General features: G+C 42.9%; 1 protein-coding gene across 3 annotated transcripts in view; it reads left to right on the top strand.

Moving 5' to 3' along the window:
• LOC139580384 (RNA binding protein fox-1 homolog 3-like) overlaps window positions 1-21,268 on the top strand; it is a 995,419-nt gene that overhangs the window by 512,034 nt on the left and 462,117 nt on the right. For all 3 annotated transcript variants that reach the window (XM_071409008.1, XM_071409009.1, XM_071409011.1), the window contains exon 4: window positions 3,755-3,817. In XM_071409008.1, the coding sequence (XP_071265109.1) occupies window positions 3,796-3,817 (22 nt within the window). In that variant the 5' untranslated portion in view covers window positions 3,755-3,795. The remainder of the gene's footprint in view (window positions 1-3,754; window positions 3,818-21,268) is intronic.

Raw genomic sequence — 21,268 nt, forward strand, 5'->3', positions numbered from 1 at the left:
CACCTACTACACACAACACACCTACTACACACAACACAGCTACGATAAAGTTACTTGGCAACAGAATAGAATTGATAACAAAAAGTAGCAGCAGCATTTGTAATGAGTCAAAAAATGTTTGTGCAAAAGGGGTCAATGCAGATAGTCTGGGTATTTAACTTACTCTTTAGCAGTCTTATGGCTTGGGGATAGAAGTTGTTCAGGAGCCTGTTGGTTCCAGACTTGGTGTATTGGTACTGCCTGCTGTGTGGTAGCAGAGACAACAGGTCTGTGAGTTGGCTGGCTGGGCCTTCCTCTGACACCGCCTGGTATAGAGGTACTGGATGGCAGGGAGCTTGGCCCCAGTGATGTACTGGGCCATACGCACTATCCTCTATGGTGCCTTGTGGTTGATTGCCAACCAGTTACCATACCAAACGGAGATGCAGCCAGTCAAGATGCTCTCAATGGTGCAGCTGTAGACCTTTTTGAGGAGCTGAGGGCCCATGCCAAATCGTTTCATTCTCCTGAGGGGGAAGAGACATTGTCATGCCCTCTTCACGACTGTCTTGGTGTGTGGACCATGATAGATCCTTAGTGATGTGGATACCAAGGAAATTATCGACCCCCTCCACTACAGCCCTGTCGATGTGAACGGGGGCGTGCTCAGCCCTCCGTTTCCTGTAGTCCACGATCAGCTCCTTTGTGTTGCTGACATTGAGGGAGAGGTTCTTGTCCTGGCATCACACTGTCTGGTCTCTGACATCCTCCCTATAGACTGTATCATCGTCATCAGTGATCAGGCCTAACACCGTCGTCTGCAAACTTAACGATGGTGTTGTAGTCGTGCACGGCCCCACAGTCGTTAGGTGAACAGGGAGTACAGCAGGGGAGTAAGCACACACCCCTGGGGGGTTCCCGTATCTAGGGTCAGCGTGGCCGACGTGTTGTTGCCTACCCTTACAACCTGGGGGTGGCCCGTCAGCAAGTCCAGGATCCAGTTGCAGAAGAAGGGTTCATGCACTACGGTTCTGAACGCTGATAGGTCCCTCTCACTCTCTCCTGAAGCGATTATACAGTATCTATACGTCAGATTACTGTAACCATTTCAAAGATCCAGTGATGCGCCGCTCCTTTCTTTGTCAGTAGAAAAGGCCCCGGCCAACACTCTTCTACACATGTTTTATCTGAATGGGCCCAACGTGCTGCCATTACACTCATTAGGATAGTGCAGTGCCAGGCGGGGAAATGTTTAGTCACTCAGACAGGATTTCCCTAGGGTCCACTACGGCTAATATGGTATTACACACGGGAGGTTTGTGTGTGGCAAAGCACTTCCAAAAGTAAACTTGCTAGATTGTCATTTATCCTCCCTTTTCCCTCCTTCTATTCTTCTGCCTCCTCATCCCTCTCTTCTCAACACTCTTACAAAAAACGGTTCCAAATGGATTCCAAAAGGGTTCTTTGCGGAGTGATAGGGTTCTACCAAGAACCACTTTGATCAACACGTGTGAAAAACCCAGCAGTGTTGCAGTTCTTTACAGAAACCGGTGCACCTTGTACCTGCTACCCTACCCCGTTCAAAATACGGAAATCATACGGGGATGTTTTCTGTATTTGAAAAGTTACATATCTTGAAAACTTGATTGCTGACAAGCAAAACATTTTGGGACTATGTCAACAATAGACTAATGAAACAACTACCAAAAGATAGTTTTTGGGTGAAGTTTTCCTTTAATGTTTGGATATCCTAACTCTGTCTGGATTCCAATAGGATTTACACATCACTTTGCAAGCCGGCATAATGTGACTTGTAGGCCTGATGTGGACTTTAAACCAGGACATTCCTAACACCACATTGTTAGGGTATAATTCGGCCCTCAAAGAAAGGCCTTAGGATATATGTAATTATTGTCATAAATAGTAACATTTTAAACACTAATAAGGCTGGTGGGATCTGCCCGTTCATAGAGGGTTCAGAACCCTCCAAAGAAAAAAGGGTTCTTGGAAGAACCCTTCATAAAAGGCAGTGGTGGAAAAAGGACCCAATTGTCATACTTGAGTAAAAGTAAAGATAACTTAATCGAAAATGACTCAAGTAAAACTGAAAGTCACCCAGTAAAATCCTACTTGAGTGAAATTAAAACAGTTTTTGGTTTAAAATATACTTTCGTATCGAAAGTAAATGTAATTGCTAAAAATATACTAATTGCTAAAATATATTGAGCAAACCAGACGGCACCATTTTCCTTAAAATGTAATTATTCATGACAATAATTACATATATCATCAAACCTTTCTTTGAGGGCCGAGTTATAGCCTAACAATGTGGTGAATAGCCAGGGACACACTCCAACACTCACTGTTTAGTGAGTCTGCCAGGTATGACCAGGGATGTTCTCTTGATTTTTTTATTTTTATTTATTTCACCTTTATTTAACCAGGTAGGCTAGTTGAGAACAAGTTCTCATTTACAATTGCAACCTGGCCAACATAAAGCAAAGCAGTTCGACACATACAACAACACAGAGTTACACATGGAGTAAAACAAACATACAGTCAATAATACAGTAGAAAAATAAGTCTCTATACAATGTGAGCAAAGGAGGTGAGATAAGGAAGGTGAAGGCAAAAAAAAAGGCCATGGTGGCAAAGTAAATACAATATAGCAAGTAAAACAAACTGGAATGGTAGATTTGCAGTGGAAGAATTTGCAAAGTAGAGATATAAATAATGGGGTGCAAAGGAGCAAAATAAATAAATAAATAAATACAGTAGGGAAAGAGGTAGTTGTTTGGGCTAAATTATTGATGGGCTATGTACAGGTGCAGTAATAAGTGTGTGAATTAGACCATGTTTCTGTCCTGCTAAGCATTCAAAATGTAACGAGTACTTTTGGGTGTCAAGGAAAATGTTTGGAGTAAAACATATATTATTTTCTTTAGGAATGTACTGAAGTAAAAGTAAAATAAATATAAATACTAGAAATAGTAAAGTACAGATACCATGAATAAATACTTAAGTAGCACTTCAAAGTATTTTTTATAAATTACTTTACACCTGACAAACGGTTATAGGAAGAACCTTTAGATAATATAATGGTTCTTGGTAGAATCCTTCATAGAAGGTTCTAGGTAGAAGGTTCTTGTTTTCAAAGAGTGTAGGGCTCTGGACTCCTGTGGTTGTGTGCCTGTAGTTCCCTCACTCTGGCTTGAGGATACAGCTGTGTGTAGTAGAGAGGTTTTATCTCACAGTGGACATAGTTCCAATCATATTTCAGACTCTAATGATCTACTAGAGGCTGTAGTTAGCTATTTCCCTGTTTTCACGTGATATATAAACTGTGCCCATCGGTATTAACACAGCATTCATGATGATGATGAGGATAACTTTGTGTACTCAAAATTGTTTCAAAGTAATTTTTCCTTTCATGTTGTTGTAATGTTTGTTGTAAGGTTTGTACTAATGTTTGTTTTTATGTTGTTGTAATTTTTACTCTAATGTTGTTGTAATGTTTTTCTAATGTTGTTCTAATGTTTGTTCTAATGTTGTTGTAATGTTGTTCTAATGTTGTTGTAATGTTGTTGTAATGTTGTTGTAATGTTTTTCTAATGTTGTTCTAATGTTTGTTCTAATGTTGTTGTAATGTTGTTCTAATGTTGTTGTAATGTTGTTGTAATGTTGTTGTAATGTTGTTCTAATGTTGTTCTAATGTTTGTTCTAATGTTGTTGTAATGTTGTTCTAATGTTGTTGTAATGTTTGTTTCTCCTTCAGGGTACCACATCAGTCCCCTCACTGTCAGCTGTCAGCTGTACATGGATACCCCCAGCTGGACAGGTCAGTGTGTGTGTGTGTGTGTGTGTGTGTGTGTGTGTGTGTGTGTGTGTGTGTGTGTGTGTGTGTGTGTGTGTGTGTGTGTGTGTGTGTGTGTGTGTGTGTGTGTGTGTGTGTGTGTGTGTGCTTGTGTGTTCGTGGGCGTGTGCGCAGAAGTGTATGTCCTCACAGCCATGTGAGCAACAAAAGTGTGTGTTCATGTGTGCCTGCAACCTCACGTAAAACCTTGTGTAAGCTCCTGTGTTTGTTTGTGTGTGTGCGTGTGTGTGTTCCTCCCTGTGTGTGTGTGTGTGTGTGCGTGTGTTCCTCTGTGTGTGTGTTCCTCTGTGTGTGTGTTCCTCTGTGTGTGTGTTCCTCTGTGTGTGTGTTCCTCTGTGTGTTCCTCTGTGTGTGTGTTCCTCTGTGTGTTCCTCTGTGTGTGTGTTCCTCTGTGTGTGTGTGTTCCTCTGTGTGTGTTTTCCTCTGTGTGTGTGTTCCTCTGTGTGTGTTTTCCTCTGTGTGTTCCTCTGTGTGTGTGTTCCTCTGTGTGTGTTCCTCTGTGTGTGTGTTCCTCTGTGTGTTCCTCTGTGTGTGTGTTCCTCTGTGTGTGTTCCTCTGTGTGTGTGTTCCTCTGTGTGTGTGTTCCTCTGTGTGTGTTCCTCTGTGTGTGTGTTCCTCTGTGTGTGTTCCTCTGTGTGTGTGTTCCTCTGTGTGTTCCTCTGTGTGTGTGTTCCTCTGTGTGTTCCTCTGTGTGTGTTTTCCTCTGTGTGTGTGTTCCTCTGTGTGTGTGTTCCTCTGTGTGTGTGTTCCTCTGTGTGTGTTTTCCTCTGTGTGTGTTTTCCTCTGTGTGTGTGTTCCTCTGTGTGTGTTCCTCTGTGTGTGTGTTCCTCTGTGTGTGTTCCTCTGTGTGTGTGTTCCTCTGTGTGTTCCTCTGTGTGTGTGTTCCTCTGTGTGTTCCTCTGTGTGTGTGTTCCTCTGTGTGTGTTCCTCTGTGTGTGTTCCTCTGTGTGTGTGTTCCTCTGTGTGTGTGTTCCTCTGTGTGTTCCTCTGTGTGTGTTCCTCTGTGTGTGTTCCTCTGTGTGTGTGTTCCTCCCTCTGTGTGTTCCTCCCTCTGTGTGTTCCTCTGTGTGTGTGGTGGGTGGGAGTGCTAGAGAGAGGTAATGTGCTGACTGCAGTCCATTGGTTCTGGGCATGCCCATTAGAGCCAGTTATAAATCCTAGCCTGACTGGGCAAGCTGAGCTGAGCGCCGCTCTCACACTGTCAGCAGTCCACCCAATGAATGGATATTAAAAGCCACAACAAGCCTCTTTAATTCAGCCTGCTGAGTGACAAACCACTCCCTCTCTGTCTTTCTATCTCGATCAATCGCTCGCCTCCTCTCTCTCTTTCTCTTTCTCACTCTTTTTATATCTTGATTGTTCGCTCGAATTTTCTCTCTCTTGAATTCTCTCTCTCTGTCGAATTCTCTCGCTCTCTCTGTCGAATTCTCTCGCTTTCTCTGTCGAATTCTCTCGCTCTCTCTCTCGAACTCTCTCTCTCACGAATTCTCTCTCTCTCAAAATATCTCTCTCTCTCTCGAAGTTCCAACACTAGAATTTTCATCAACATTTATAATGAGTATTTCTGTGAATTCATGTGGCTCTCTGCACAATCACCGCATGTTTTAGAACTACTGAACGTAACGCGCCAATGTAAAATGAGATTGTTTTATATAAATATGCACTTTATCGAACAAAACATACATGTATTGTGTAACATGAAGTCCAATGAGTGTCATCTGATGAAGATCATCAAAGGTTAGTGATTCACTCCTCTCTTTGGCGGAAAAAATGGCTGTGTTTTTGGCTGTGTTTTTCTGTGGCTTGGTGGTGACCTAACATAACCTAACTAACTGGTTTGTGGAGCTTTCGCTGTAAAGCATTTTTTAAATCAGACGCTGTGGCTGGATTAACGAGAATTTTATCTTTAAAATGGTGCCTAATACTTGTATGTTTGAGAAATTTGAATGATGAGATTTCTGTTGATTTGTATTTGGCGCCCTGCAATTTCATTGGCTGTTGGCGATGGGTTCCGCTAGCGGAACGGAGTTCCCCAGTCCTAGACAGGTTAATACAACCGCTGTGTTAGATTTCAAAAAAGCTTTATTGAAAAGCAAACCATGCTATAATCTGAGTACTTTTGGAAAAGTCCAAAAGGTTATATTACAGGTCGTAGAAACATGTCAAACGAAGTATAGAATCGATCTTTAGGGTGTTTTTAACATAATTCTTCAATAATGTTCCAACCGGAGAATTCCTTTGTCTGTAGAAATGCAATGGAACAGAGCTCGCTCTCACGTGAACGAGCGTGTCCAGCTCGTGGCTCTCTGCCAGACCTCTGACTCATTCCCCTCTCATTCACCCCCAAATCACAGTAGAAGTATCAAACAAGGTTCTAAAGACTGTTGACATCTAGTGGAAGCCGCAGGAATTGCAATATGACCAATATCCCACTGTATCTTCAATAGGGAATGAGTTGAAAATCTACAAACCTCAGATTTCCCACTTCCTGGTTGGATTTCTTCTTAGGTTTTCGCCTGCCTTATGAGTTATGTTATACTCACAGACATCATTCAAACAGTTTTAGAAACTTCAGAGTGTTTCCTATCCAAATATACTAATAATATGCATATCTTAGCTTCTGGGACTGAGAAGCAGGCAGTTTACTCTGGGCACCTTATTCATCCAAGCTACTGCCCCCAGCCATAAGAAGTTAACTGACTTGCCTAGTTAAATAAAGGTTAAATAAAGGTTAAATTAAGGTTAAATATAGGTTAAATAAAGGTTAAATTAAAATGGCTTGGCTACGATGCTCCACTTGCAAAGAAATGTCAGGTGTTGGTCAAGCAGTCATCAGTGACAGGTAAGCCAAACGCTTGAGCAGTTTGCCTGCTCTCATCTTGCTCTTGTAACTAAGCACAGTACACACTCATAATAGCACAATGTATTTCCTCTACAACTCAATAATTAATATAATAACTATTATGATTATTAAATATTATTAGAAGCATCCATGCGGTATGGTGTTTTGTTATTAATTGTCCATTGACTTGTTAAACAAGCCATACTGATTTCTTAATAGATGACACAAAAGGCTCAAGTGTTCACCACATTGAAAATGAGGATTGGCCAACACAGATAGAAGGAATGGATATGGCTTCAGAGAAGGATGCCCGAACTCAATGGGCAGACCCGTCTCGAAGTGATCACAGCTACAGCTCAGGTGATCACAACTACAGCTCAGGTGATCACGACTACAGCTCAGGTGATCACGACTATAGCTCAGGTGATCACGACTACAGCTCAGGTGATCACGACTACAGCTCAGGTGATCACAGCTACAGCTCAGGTGATCACAGCTACAGCTCAGGTGATCACAGCTACAGCTCAGGTGATCACAGCTACAGCTCAAGTGATCACAACTACAGCTCAGGTGATCACAACTACAGCTCAGGTGATCACGACTACAGCTCAGGTGATCACGACTACAGCTCAGGTGATCACAGCTACAGCTCAGGTGATCACAGCTACAGCTCAGGTGATCACAACTACAGCTCAGGTGATCATGTAAAGCCCACTACCTGTGAAGCAGGTACACAGTGCCCAGCAGCATCTCTCTACAAAACCCTGCTGAGGAATGAAGCACTCTGTCCACTGCATACAGGCTTGTCTCTTTCTGCCTTTTCTACCTTGGCGGGAACATCTACTACCCCTCTACAAAGGCAGCTTTCAGTTAGACCTGACAGACCAACTCCTGATAACACTGATGAAGCTGAAGCTCAACTTGCTGCAGCAGTACCTAGCAGAATGGTTTGGTGTTTCACAGAGGATTGTCAGTCGAGTGATTAGTTATTGGATCGACACGATGGAAGAGAATCTGAGGGAGTACATTCCATTGTTGCCAAGGGAGACCATCCGTGCTACAATGCCACAGTGTTTTAAGGACCACTACCCAGGAACAACCTGCATTATTGACTGCTCAGAAACTGCTTTACAGAAGTGCAAGAATCTGGATTCAAGGGGGGAGTCATTCAGCCATTACTACGCCAAGAACACTATCAAGTACCTGGTGGCCATTGCACCTTGTGGTCTTGTGATGTTCATCTCCTCAGCATATGGAGGTAGTTGTAGCGACAAATATATAACATCGGAATCTGGGTTCCTGGAGTACCTCTGTCCATGTGATGAGGTCATGGCTGACAGGGGCTTCACAGTCCAGGATCTGGAAGGTCAAATGAACAATTCCAGCATTCACAAAAAGAGGCGCACAACTGTCAGAGGAGGACACCACATGTACAAGGCAGATACAATGTATATATATATATATATGTTTAGGCAAAATAACCGAATCAAAACGGAAAGCACCTTGATTGTGGGAATATGCCATGCCTATTGGCCCAGAATTGTGTAGATAATTGAACAAAACTAAACAAACATTTTAAGAGATTTTTAGTTTATAAAAATGTTGCTACAACGAGACACTTAGTTATCACCTCGTTCCTTTCTTTTAGCATGTGCACATAGTAAGTAGAGAATCATGCTTTCAGGATACGTGTTTTTTCAGATTTCTTTATGATTCTTTAGTTGTGGACACTACATCACCACACTCCCTCTCTTGCTCTCAGTCCTCATCTTTATTAGTCCCCTTGATTTAGCACCTGTGTGTTTTATCAGTTTCTTTATGAAGATATTTAGTGAACTCCATGATAGTAGCTAAAGCAAGGGGCTCTAGCAGCATATGTAATCTATTCACTTCAATAACAAATGGAGACTCTTTTCCCGTGGTTCATTTTGATGCCAGCCAGGTAGGCTATACTCCTGTTGTAAAGAGAGGCAATGTGCTTGTTATTAATATTAGGAAAGTTGATGAATAAATATAATAGGCCTAGCCTTTAGAAAGCTGATGGGATCCTCCTCTTTTTAATAGAGGCCGTCAAAACTCTGTTTTCTCACGCAATTGCATAGCCTATAGAAATATTGGGCAACGTGAGCTCATGGGCTCTCATGAAGTGTTTGATTTTCGAACACATTTGCATTGACGTCAGAGTGGTTAGAGGGACAATAGAGTGCTGAGTACCAGTCAGTTAGCAAGTTTGCTAGGCTACTAATAACCATCAGCAGATTCAGACTTTGGAGAAGCCTAATTACCGTGACTAAACGGTCACGTGGAATTTGACTGTCGTCATGACTCGTGACCGCTGGTGTGCCGGTAATATGGTCAACGTAACAGCCCTAGTTCCTCCCTTCTAAACTCCCCTGTGGTATTGTCCTCCATACTGTCAAAAAAACGTTACTTTAAGAAGATCACAGGTGGGGTTTTGTTATTGTTCAATCTAATTTACGCAGATAAAATTAAAAGTCCATCGGCCTAGCGGACACATACTCAACCTCGAGCACTTTTGATAGACTTAAACAGCTGCAAATGATCAAGATATCAAAGTGTCGCCATAAAAAACATTATCAATAGGTTTATTGCAAATGCAGTATATGGCATACATTTTCCACATGCAAAAAGCACATTACAGTAGTGCTCAAAGCACGCCATTCTGAGAGCAGTATTTTTTCCCCCAACTCGAAGCAATGAGCCCAATCAGTCGTCCATGACAACAAAATCACAAATAAAAGAGTAGGCTAAGTATAGCTCTTAGTATTGGTGTTAAGTTCAACAATTTGACTAATCTATATTTCCATATTTCCAAGTCCTATTCTTGAAGATCAAGTGGTATTGATGTAATTGGAATGACTGGAAATCGTACAGACATTATTTTTTTAAATGTAAAGATCTGGCCTAATCATATTATTAAATGTAAAGATCTGGCCTAATCATATTATTATCTGTAGGTGAAAGCAATGGGTTAGAAGAAGCCTACATAACCAACCCATAAAGTAGAATACAACATCCATTCATGGCCAGCTATGTAAACTCTCACATTGATTTGTCCTGCAATAGATCATCTGTGTCTTCTTCTTTAAAGAGGTTGACATTTATTGTCATGAGTCTTGTCCTTGAGGAATAACTGAGCGATTTCCACTAGATTGGGCCAGCTGCAAAATCTCAATGGACTATATTGTAAAAATGTATGAAAACAAAAATGTGATTTTTGGTCTTAATATAAGGTTAGGGTTAGGCATTAGGGTTAGCAGTGTGGTTAAGGTTAGGGTTAGGGTTAGCAGTGTGGTTAAGGTTAGGGTTAGGGTTAGCAGTGTGGTTAAGGTTAGGGTTAGGCATTAGGGTTAGCATAGTGGTTAAGGTTAGGGTTAGGGTTAGGGTTAGCAGTGTGGTTAAGGTTAGGGTTAGGCATTAGGGTTAGCATAGTGGTTAAAGTTAGGGTTAGGGTTAGGGTTAGCAGTGTGGTTAAGGTTAGGGTTAGGCATTAGGGTTAGCAGTGTGGTTAATGTTAGGCATTAGGGTTAGCAGTGTAGTTAAGGTTAGGGTTAGGGTTAGCATAGTGGTTAAGGTTAGGGTTAGGCATTAGGGTTAGCAGTGTGGTTAAGTTTAGCGTTAGGGTTAGCAGTGTGGTTAAGGGTTAGGGTTAGCAGTGTGGTTAAGGTTAGGGTTAGGTTTAAAAAGTGACCACTCTGCAGAGTGGCCTCCAGAACAAGATTCATGATGAAAACCTCTAACCTCTTAAATGGAAAGTAACTGAACGTATTCAGATTACCTAACCGAGTTTGGGTAATCCAAAAATTATGTTACTGATTACAATTTTGGATAGGTAACTCTTAACTGTAATGGATTACACAGTTGAAGTCGGAAGTTTAAGTCATTACAACTATTTTTTTCTACCAATCCACAAATTTCTTGTAAACAAACTATAGTTTTGGGAAGTCTGTTAGGACATCTACTTTGTGCATGACACAAGTAATTTTTCCAACAATTGTTTACAGACAGATTATTTCACTCATAATTCACTGTATCACAATTCCAGTGGGTCAGAATTTTACATACACTAAGTTGACCGTGCCTTTAAACAGCTTGGAAAATTCCAGAAAATGATGTCATGGCTTTAGAAGCGCGCAGCAAAATACTGCCAATTAGGCGGACCTTTCACTCCAAAAGCTCTCATTCAGTCTCACATCAAGCTAGACACCCCATTCAACATTCTACTGCCTGTTGACATCTAGTGGAAGGCGTATGAAGTGCATACAGATCCATAAATATAAGGCAATTGAATAGGCAAGGCCTTACACAGAGACCCATTTTCAGAATTTTCACTTCCTGTTTGGAAGTTTGCTACCAAATGAGTTCTGTTTTACTCACAGATATAATTCAAACAGTTTTAGAAACTTCTGAGTGTTTTCTATCCAATAGTAATAATAATATGCATATCGTATGATCTAGAACAGAGTACGAGGCCGTTTAATTTGGGCACGATTTTTTCCCAAAGTTAAAACAGCGCCCCCTGTTAAGAAGAAGTTCTAAATGCCTGAAGGTACCACGCTCATCTGTACAAACAATAGTACGCAAGTATAAACACCATGGGACCACGCAGCCATCATACCGCTAAGGAAGGAGACGTGTTCTGTCTCCTAGAGATGAACATACTTTGGTGCGAAAAGTGCAAATCAATCCCAGAACAACAGCAAAGGACCTTGTGAAGATGCAAAAGTATCTATATCCACAGTAAAACGAGTCCTATTTGGACATAACCTGAAAGGCTGCTCAGCAAGGAAGAAGCCACAGCTCCAAAACCAACATTAACAAAGCCAGACTACGGTTTGCAACTGCACATGGGGACAAAAATCGTACATTTTGGAGGAATGTCCTCTGGTCTGACGAAACAAAAATAGAACTGTTCAGCCATAATGACCATCGTTATGTTTGGAGGAAAAAGGGGGAGGCTTGCAAGCCGAAGAACACCATCCCAACCGTTTAAGCATTGGGGTGGCAGCATCATGTTGTGGGGGTGCTTTGCTGCAGGAGGGACTGGTGCACTTCACAAAATAGATGGCATCATGAGGGAGGAAAATGATGTGAATATATTGAAGCAACATCTCAAGACATCAGTCAGGAAGTTAAAGCTTGGTCGCAAATGGGTCTTCCAAATGGACAATGACCCCAAGCAAACTTCCAAAGTTGTGGCAAAATGGCTTATGGACAACAAAGTCAAGGTATTGGAGTGGCCATCACAAAGCCCTGACCTCCATCCTAAAGAACATTTGTGGGAAGAACTGAAAAAGCAGTGTGAGCAAGGAGGCCTACAAACCTGACTCAGTTACACCAGCTCTGTCAGGAGGATTGAGCCAAAATTCACCCAACTTATTGTGGGAAGCTTGTGGAAGGCTACCCGAAACATTTGACCCAAGTTAAACTTTTTAAAGGCTTTTCTAACAAATACGAATTGAGTGTATGTAATCTTCTGACCCACTGGGAATGTGATGAAAGCAATAAAAGCTGAAGTAAATCATTCTCTCTACTATTATTCTGACATTTCACATTCTTAAAATAAAGTGGTGCTCCTAACTGAACTAAGAAAGGGATTTTTTACTCTGATTAAATGTCAGGAATTGTGAAAAACTGAGTTTAAATTTATTTGGCTAAGGTGTATGTAAACTTCCGACTTCAACTGTATTTAGAAAGTAACCTACCCAAACCTGCCGCTGAGTCTGTCTCTGTCTGTATACACTTCTGCAGTTACAGCCAAGTCCATTATTGATAACACACATTTATTGCATATTATTTACAATTAATCACGTGGCGTTTTCCTGCATACTGTAGGTCTACAACTGCTGTATGTGTTTACAGGGAGAAAGAAGGGAGAGAAGGAGGGAGGGGGGAGAGAGAGAGGGAGAGGGTTGGTACAGGGAGAGAGGGAGGGGAGGGAGAGAGAGAGAGGGTTGGTACATGGAGAGAGGGAGGGAGGGGGAGAGAGAGGGAGAGGGTTGGTACAGGGAGAGAGGGAGGAGAGAGGGAGAGAGAGATGGTTGGTACAGGGAGAGAGGGAGGGAGAGAGAGAGGGAGATTGTTATCACGGAAAGAGGGAGGGAAGGGGGAGGGAGAGAAGGAGGTAAAGAAGGACAGATGGGGAGGGAGAGAGAGGAGTGGGGAGAGAAGAAGGGAGGGGAGAGGGAGAGATAGAGAGGGATAGGGTTGATAAAGGGAGAGAAGGAGGGAGTGGGGAGAGAAGGAGGGAGGGGGGAGGAAGAGAGAAGGAGAGGGTTGGTACAAGGAGAGGGAGAGGGAGAGGGAGAGGGAGAGGGAGAGGGTTGCTACAAGGAGAGACGGAGGGGGAGGGAAAGAGTTGGTACAGGGAGAAAGGGAGGGAGAGATATTGAGATGGGATTGTGGCTGAGGGCTGGTGGAGACCCATAGCTGACAGGGAGAGAGAAGGAGGGAAGGAAAGAGAGGAGGGTGTGGGAGAGGGTGAGTGTTGTTAGAGACCCATAGCTGACAGGGAGAGAGAAGGAGGGAAGGAAAGAGAGGAGGGTGTGGGAGAGGGTGAGGGTTGTTAGAGACCCATAACTTAGAGGGAGAGAGAAGGAGGGAAGGAGGGAAGGCGGGAAGGAGGGAAGGAGGAAGATGAGGATGAAGGGGAAAGGCTGGTGAGGGTGGGGGTTGATAAAGAGTCGTACAGTAGAGAGCCCTGGGGTCATCCTGGGGTCATCTTGGGCATGGTGTAACTATTTCTGATTTACTCTGACATTTGTCTGGATTGTTCTCAGTGAGTGGGACATTAGTGAAATTTCACTGTCGCCTGCCAGCACCACTTTCCCTACGAGCCTGGAGGGAAACGCTTGATTCACTGACTTGGTATTTAGTTTGCTGACATTGTAAATGTAAGGTCTTTGTCAGAGGTTCATTCATGCTTTCCTTTTGTCGTATAATAATAGGCTTTCACATGGCACATTTTGACACCGAGAATACAAATGTTGAGGAAAATAATCGGTCTTTATTTGAGTGATCTATATAAGATCATACTATATTTTGATAAGAAACTGCTTGCTAAGGTTAGGGTTACAGTTAGGGTTAGAATAAGGTTTAGGGTTAGAATAAGGTTTAGGGTTAGAATAAGGTTTAGGGTTAGAATAAGGTTTAGGGTTAGAATAAGGTTTAGGGTTAGAATAAGGTTTAGGGTTAGAATAAGGTTTAGGGTTAGAATAAGGTTTAGGGTTAGAATAAGGTTTAGGGTTAGAATAAGGTTTAGGGTTAGAATAAGGTTTAGGGTTAGAATAAGGTTTAGGGTTAGAATAAGGTTTAAGGTTAGAATAAGGTTTAGGGTTAGAATAAGGTTTAGGGTTAGAATAAGGTTTAGGGTAGGTGTTAAGGTTAGTACTAGGGTTATTGTTAGGGTTAGATTCTGTTGCTGATAGTGTGTAGATATTCTCTAGAGCATCTACAAATGGAGTATCCAAATAAAGTTTTACAGAATAATCCTGCAGTAACAGGAAATGTGAACGATTGTGTGGATTATAATTAATGGACATTTTTGAATGGGTTGATACATTCTGTTGTCAGTGCAAATCAAATCTGAAATGTCAACGTTGAAATGTCTAACTTTAGAAGTATTTTTAAAACTCAAATACACTACATGTTTGTCTTTCCTGTATGTATGTGTACATGCAGGCCTATCTGTGTGCGTGGTGTGTGTGTGTGTGTGTGTGTGTGTGTGTGTGTGTGTGTGTGTGTGTGTGTGTGTGTGTGTGTGTGTGTGTGTGTGTGTGTGTGTGTGTGTGTGTGTGTGTGTGTGTGTGTGTGTGTGTGTGCGTGTGTGGCATTGTGTTTCCAATTGTATGCAGTTTAATAGAAGTGCTAATGATTAGTCGTGAGGAGCAACCCTGTTCATCACCCAGGGACCCCACCGTAGTCCTTCGTCAATGGCAATCTAATCGTCCTGACAACGGATCAATCACAACCCGTTTATACCAGTGAAAGTGAATACACCGTATTGTATCCCTCCACTATATAGACCCTCCTCTATCCTTCCACCCACTCCTCAGCCCTATGGAAGTCAATCGGTGTAACTTTCCATTGTCTACAGTTAGGTATTTAAAGGTCTTTCTTGCCTTTAAGAAAATCTAAATAAAGGAAATGCATATCTATAACCATACTAGGATGACATTATGTATTTATAATTTTTCCTAGTGTGGGGAATGTTGGTGTCTAAGAATAGCTGATAAAATGTTTATGATACTGTATACCCAGGACACATTTCAGACCCTCTCTCCCTTTACTGTGTATAGGCAGTGTTCATTCCACACATCTCTTGACTGATGCCAGCGAAACAACCATGTGGTCCATCCTGGAGCAGTGACTCTATTCTACTCCATCACACTAAACCTTAAAACACACACACGCACACACACACACACACACACACACACACACACACACACACACACACACACACACACACACACACACACACACACACACACACACACACACACACACACACACACACACACACACACACACAGTCTTCCTCCCTCCTCAATTCTCACCCGTCGGAGATCTCCTCCGCTGCTCCCCTCTCTCTCTAATTCCAATTAACCCAGTTTCTGATTGAGGCAGTATCAGCGCTAGTCAAGGGCCCCCCCCGGCCAAATCAATGGCCAACATCTCAATGGCACTGACACCACTCTAATTACAAAGTTGTAATGTTTTTCAAAGTAGATCTTGTTTGAAAGAGTTGGGAGTTGTTTGAGGCACTGAGAGAGAGCGTGCGTGTGTGCTGTACTGTACATGTTGACACATATGAGATCTGCTGGTGGATTTGCATAGACTCAGGTTCCCCAAACATCACACAGAAACAACTATATAGGTGTGTGTGTGTGTGTGTGTGTGTGTGTGTGTGTGTGTGTGTGTGTGTGTGTGTGTGTGTGTGTGTGTGTGTGTGTGTGTGTGTGTGTGTGTGTGTGTGTGTGTGTGTGTGTGTGTGTGTGTGTGTGCGTGCGTGCGTGTGCTAACCCCAATATAGTATGTATTGTAGTATCACTTGTGGTTTTACTCTACTGACCCCCCCCCCCCCCCCCCCCCTATGAACTCACCAGTATCAGATACAAGCATTCGTGTAGTAGACAGGGAAAGCTGTTGTGTTATGTCAGGACACTGGCTAGCGCTGCACTTACATAACATATTGTACGGTAGGCTACATACGGAAGGCTACATACGGAAGGCTACATACGGTAAGCTACATACGGTAGGCTACATACGGAAGGCTACATACGGAAGGCTACATACGGAAGGCTACATACGGAAGGCTAAATACGGTAGGCTACATACGGTAGGCTACATACGGAAGGCTACATACGGTAGGCTACATACGGTAGGCTACATACGGTAGGCTACATACGGTAGGCTACATACGGTAAGCTACATACGGTAGGCTACATACAGTAAGCTACATACGGTAGGCTACATACGGTAGGCTACATACGGTATCCTACATACGGTAGGCTACATACGGTAGGCTACATACGGTAGGCTACATACGGTAAGCTACATACGGTAGCCTACATACGGTAAACTACATACGGTAGGCTACATACGGTAGGCTACATACGGTAGTCTACAAACGGTAGGCTACGTACGGTAGGCTACGTACGGTAGGCTACGTACGGTAGGCTACATACGGTAAGCTACAAACGGTAGACTACATACGGTAGGCTACATACGGTAGGCTACATACGGTAAGCTACATACGGTAGGCTACATACGGTAGGCTACATACGGTAGGCTACATACGGTAGGCTACATACGGTAGGCTACATACGGTATCCTACATACGGTAGGCTACATACGGTAGGCTACATACGGTAGGCTACATACGGTAAGCTACATACGGTAGCCTACATACGGTAAACTACATACGGTAGGCTACATACGGTAGGCTACATACGGTAGGCTACAAACGGTAGGCTACGTACGGTAAGCTACATACGGTAGGCTACATACGGTAAGCTACATACGGTAGACTACATACGGTAGGCTACATACGGTATCCTACATACGGTAGGCTACATACGGTAGGCTACATACGGTAGGCTACATACGGTAAGCTACATACGGTAGCCTACATACGGTAAACTACATACGGTAGGCTACATACGGTAGGCTACATACGGTAGGCTACAAACGGTAGGCTACGTACGGTAGGCTACGTACGGAAGGCTACATACGGAAGGCTACATACGGTAGGCTACATACGGTAGGCTACATACGGAAGGCTACATACGGTAGGCTACATACGGTAGGCTACATACGGTAGACTACATACGGTAGGCTACATACGGTAAGCTACATACGGTAGGCTACATACGGTAGACTACATACGGTAGGCTACATACGGTATCCTACATACGGTAGGCTACATACGGTAGGCTACATACGGTAGGCTACATACGGTAAGCTACATACGGTAGCCTACATACGGTAAACTACATACGGTAGGCTACATACGGTAGGCTACATACGGTAGGCTACAAACGGTAGGCTACGTACGGTAGGCTACGTACGGTAGGCTACGTACGGTAGGCTACATACGGTAAGCTACAAACGGTAGACTACATACGGTAGGCTACATATGGTAGGCTACATACGGTAAGCTACATACGGTAGGCTACATACGGTAGGCTACATAAGGTAGGCTACATACGGTAGGCTACATACGGTAGGCTACATACGGTAGGCTACATACGGTAAGCTACATACGGTAGGCTACATACGGTAGGCTACATACGGTATCCTACATACGGTAAGCTACATACGGTAGGCTACATACGGTAGGCTACATACGGTAAGCTACATACGGTAGGCTACATACGGTAAACTACATACGGTAGGCTACATACGGTAGGCTACAAACGGTAGGCTACAAACGGTAGGCTACGTACGGTAGGCTACATACGGTAGACTACGTACGGTAGGCTACATACGGTAAGCTACAAACGGTAGACTACATACGGTAGGCTACATATGGTAGGCTACATACGGTAAGCTACATACGGTAGGCTACATACGGTAGGCTACATACGGTAGGATACATCACTTCAGAGCAGCGGTCACCAACCGGTTGATTGGTCCATCTCCAAGACATTTCTATGTCCTTCGCCAAACAGTTCTGTAAGAAACACAAAGAAAAAGCTTTGCATTCCTATTTTTGTATTAGTTTCACGCTGTGTTGGCAGTAGGTGCACTTGATTCAGCAGCCCTAGCACCGGGAAGGCAAAGTGTTCCCATTTTGAACCTTTTCATGTGTCTGAAGGTAGAATTCTGCCTAACCGGCAGGCCCAGAGAGTAAATCAAGTGGACCTATAGGTCTACCGCTCGGCCAATCAGATAGCTCAGATCACCGTGTCAGCAACAGTTTCCTGGAGCCATAGACTGTAAATAGAAACCTCCAAACGCACAGCAAAGTGGATACTGTGAGAATTCAAAAACTTTTAAAACCATAACTAGAGAGAGACTCAACCAATACAGCTAGGAGCTGCTGTTTTTATGTTTACGTTTATGTTTAAATTGTTATTCAGCACTGTCAACACTTTTGTAAGCCATAAAATGCACATACTCCAGTACTGCAGCTGCTATGAATGAGTAGAGCAAAGTGTTCCGATAAGCTTCTGTTGTTATTATTAGCAGCTTGTGTCTGTTTATAATATCGAGGAATATTTACTTTCTCTGGTCACAGGAGTAAAAATGTGAATTGGTGCATAAAAGGCAGAAATAATGCAGTGTGACTTGAGTTTTGACATCAGCTGGAAGACTGTGTTCCCTTTTCTCAGCGTAGGGAGAGCGGAGGGACGGTGAGTCAGGTGAGGTCCTCACCCCCCTTCCTCCCTCCCTCCCTCCCTCAGACAGACCATCAGTCCAGTAAAAAAAACAAATTATTATGTTCACTCAGCTGGGCCTCACAAGTAATAAAACACATTATCTATTACCAGTGTGATCATATAACAATTTAAAAATATATATAATTTCAAAATGGTATGAGAAGAACAACATTGGCAGGGTAATCCAAGCATAGCCAATATGCAGTGATAATGTATTGGGCCCATACCCTACTGCACAAACCTCATTGCTACATAACTGTTTTTAATTGGTTAATGTTGGCTTATGTTTTTAAAGTCATTTTAATAAAAAAAAATCTGAGCGGTAGATCTCGACTTGCATTTTGACTCAGAAAGTAATTTTGACTCAGAAAGTAATCTTGACTCAGAAAGTAATCTTGACTCAGAAAGTAATCTTGACTCAGAAAGTAATCTTGACTCAGAAAGTAATCTTGACTCAGAAAGTGATCTTGACTCAGAAAGTAATCAAAAGTTTGGTGACCAGTGTTCTAGATGAACAACAAGTACAGTAACATCATAAATCCATTGATGGATGTGGTGTTTAATAACAAAACATCTCCAGTTAGATTTAAAACGACCATCAACTAACACTATCTATTGCTGCATCCAATTAAGATGTTTTTCCAAAATGAATATTGAGTGTTGATTGGTATACAAATGTACAAATTAATACAAACTGCCCCGGTAACTCCGATTGTTCTTTGCCGATTGGTCCAGCTCTGGACTGCTGTTTTGTTAATGTTCCTAAGGCCCTAAGAGGTTTGTTTTCAGCTTGTTAATAATTAACATCTAGTCTTAATGATAATATCTACCATAGCTATGCAGAACTGGTTGTTAGGACTGCTGCATTATTAACACTGATAAACAACACGCATAGACACACACACGCACACACACACACACACACACACGCACGCACGCACGCACGCACGCACGCACGCACGCACGCACGCACGCACGCACGCACACACACACACACACACACACACACACACACACACACACACACACACACACACACACAGAGACACACAGAGACACACACACACACACACACACACACACACACACACACACACACACACACACACACACACACACACACACACACACACACACACACACACACACACACACACACACACACACACACACACACACACACACTGACTGTGTAGCACAGAGTCTCAAAGCCTGACACAGTGTTGTGTTGTGTCCAGTCTCCTCTAAACAGAGTGGTGTTAATAAGGTGATGTCCAGTCTCCTCTAAACAGAGTGGTGTTAATAAGGTGATGTCCAGTCTCCTCTAAACAGAGTGGTGTTAATAAGGTGATGTCCAGTCTCCTCTAAACAGAGTGGTGTTAATAATGTGATGTCCAGTCTCCTCTAAACAGAGTGGTGTTAATAATGTGATGTCCAGTCTCCTCTAAACAGAGTGGTGTTAATAAGGTGATGTCCAGTCTCCTCTAAACAGAGTGGTGTTAATAATGTGATGTCCAGTCTCCTCTAAACAGAGTGGTGTTAATAAGGTGATGTCTAGTCTCCTCTAAACAGAGTGGTGTTAATAAGGTGATGTCCAGTCTCCTCTAAACAGAGTGGTGTTAATAAGGTGATGTCTAGTCTCCTCTAAACAGAGTGGTGTTAATAAGGTGATGTCCAGTCTCCTCTAAACAGAGTGGTGTTAATAAGGTGATGTCCAGTCTCCTCTAAACAGAGTGGTGTTAATAAGGTGATGTCCAGTCTCCTCTAAACAGAGTGGTGTTAATAAGGTGATGTCCAGTCTCCTCTAAACAGAGTGGTGTTAATAAGGTGATGTCCAGTCTCCTCTAAACAGAGTGGTGTTAATAAGGTGATGTCCAGTCTCCTCTAAACAGAGTGGTGTTAATAAGGTGATGTCCAGTCTCCTCTAAACAGAGTGGTGTTAATAAGGTGATGTCCAGTCTCCTCTAAACAGAGTGGTGTTAATAAGGTGATGTCCAGTCTCCTCTAAACAGAGTGGTGTTAATAAGGTGATGTCCAGTCTCCCTTAATATTCACACAGATCCCATAACAATTACAAAATGAAGGCCACAGAGAGAGATGGAAATATAGGAGAGTGTGTTGGGCATAAAAGAGGGATGTAGCGTGAGGATGCTTTTAGCGTGTCGGGCGAAGGAGTAATGTCCTATTACCGAACCGGTTGTAGTCAGTGTATTGCAGAGTTGGCATTGCACACACAAATTGGCAATTTTTCCCTGCAGGGGGCTTAAACACAGCATTATATTATACTAAACAAAAATATTAAATGCAACATGCAACAATTTCAAAGATTTTACCGAGTTACTGTTCATATAAGGAAATCAGTCAATATCAATAAATTCATTAGGTCCTAAACTATGGATTTCACATGACTGTGCAGGGGTGGAGCCATTGGGGGTGGAGCCATTGTTGTGCCTTGGAGGACACAGGGCTACCCACTTGTCAGCCAGGCCCACCCACTTGTCAGCCAGGCCCACCCACTTGGCAGCCAGGCCCACCCACTTGGCAGCCAGGCCAACCAGAATGAGTTTTGCCCCACAAAAGGGCTTCATTACAGACAGAAATACCCCTCGACACCAATTGCACGCTCCCTCAAATCTGGAGATATCTGTGGCATTGTGTTGTGAAGAC

Source organism: Salvelinus alpinus, chromosome 7, assembly GCF_045679555.1.
Source record: "Salvelinus alpinus chromosome 7, SLU_Salpinus.1, whole genome shotgun sequence".
Classification (NCBI taxonomy): domain Eukaryota; kingdom Metazoa; phylum Chordata; class Actinopteri; order Salmoniformes; family Salmonidae; genus Salvelinus; species Salvelinus alpinus.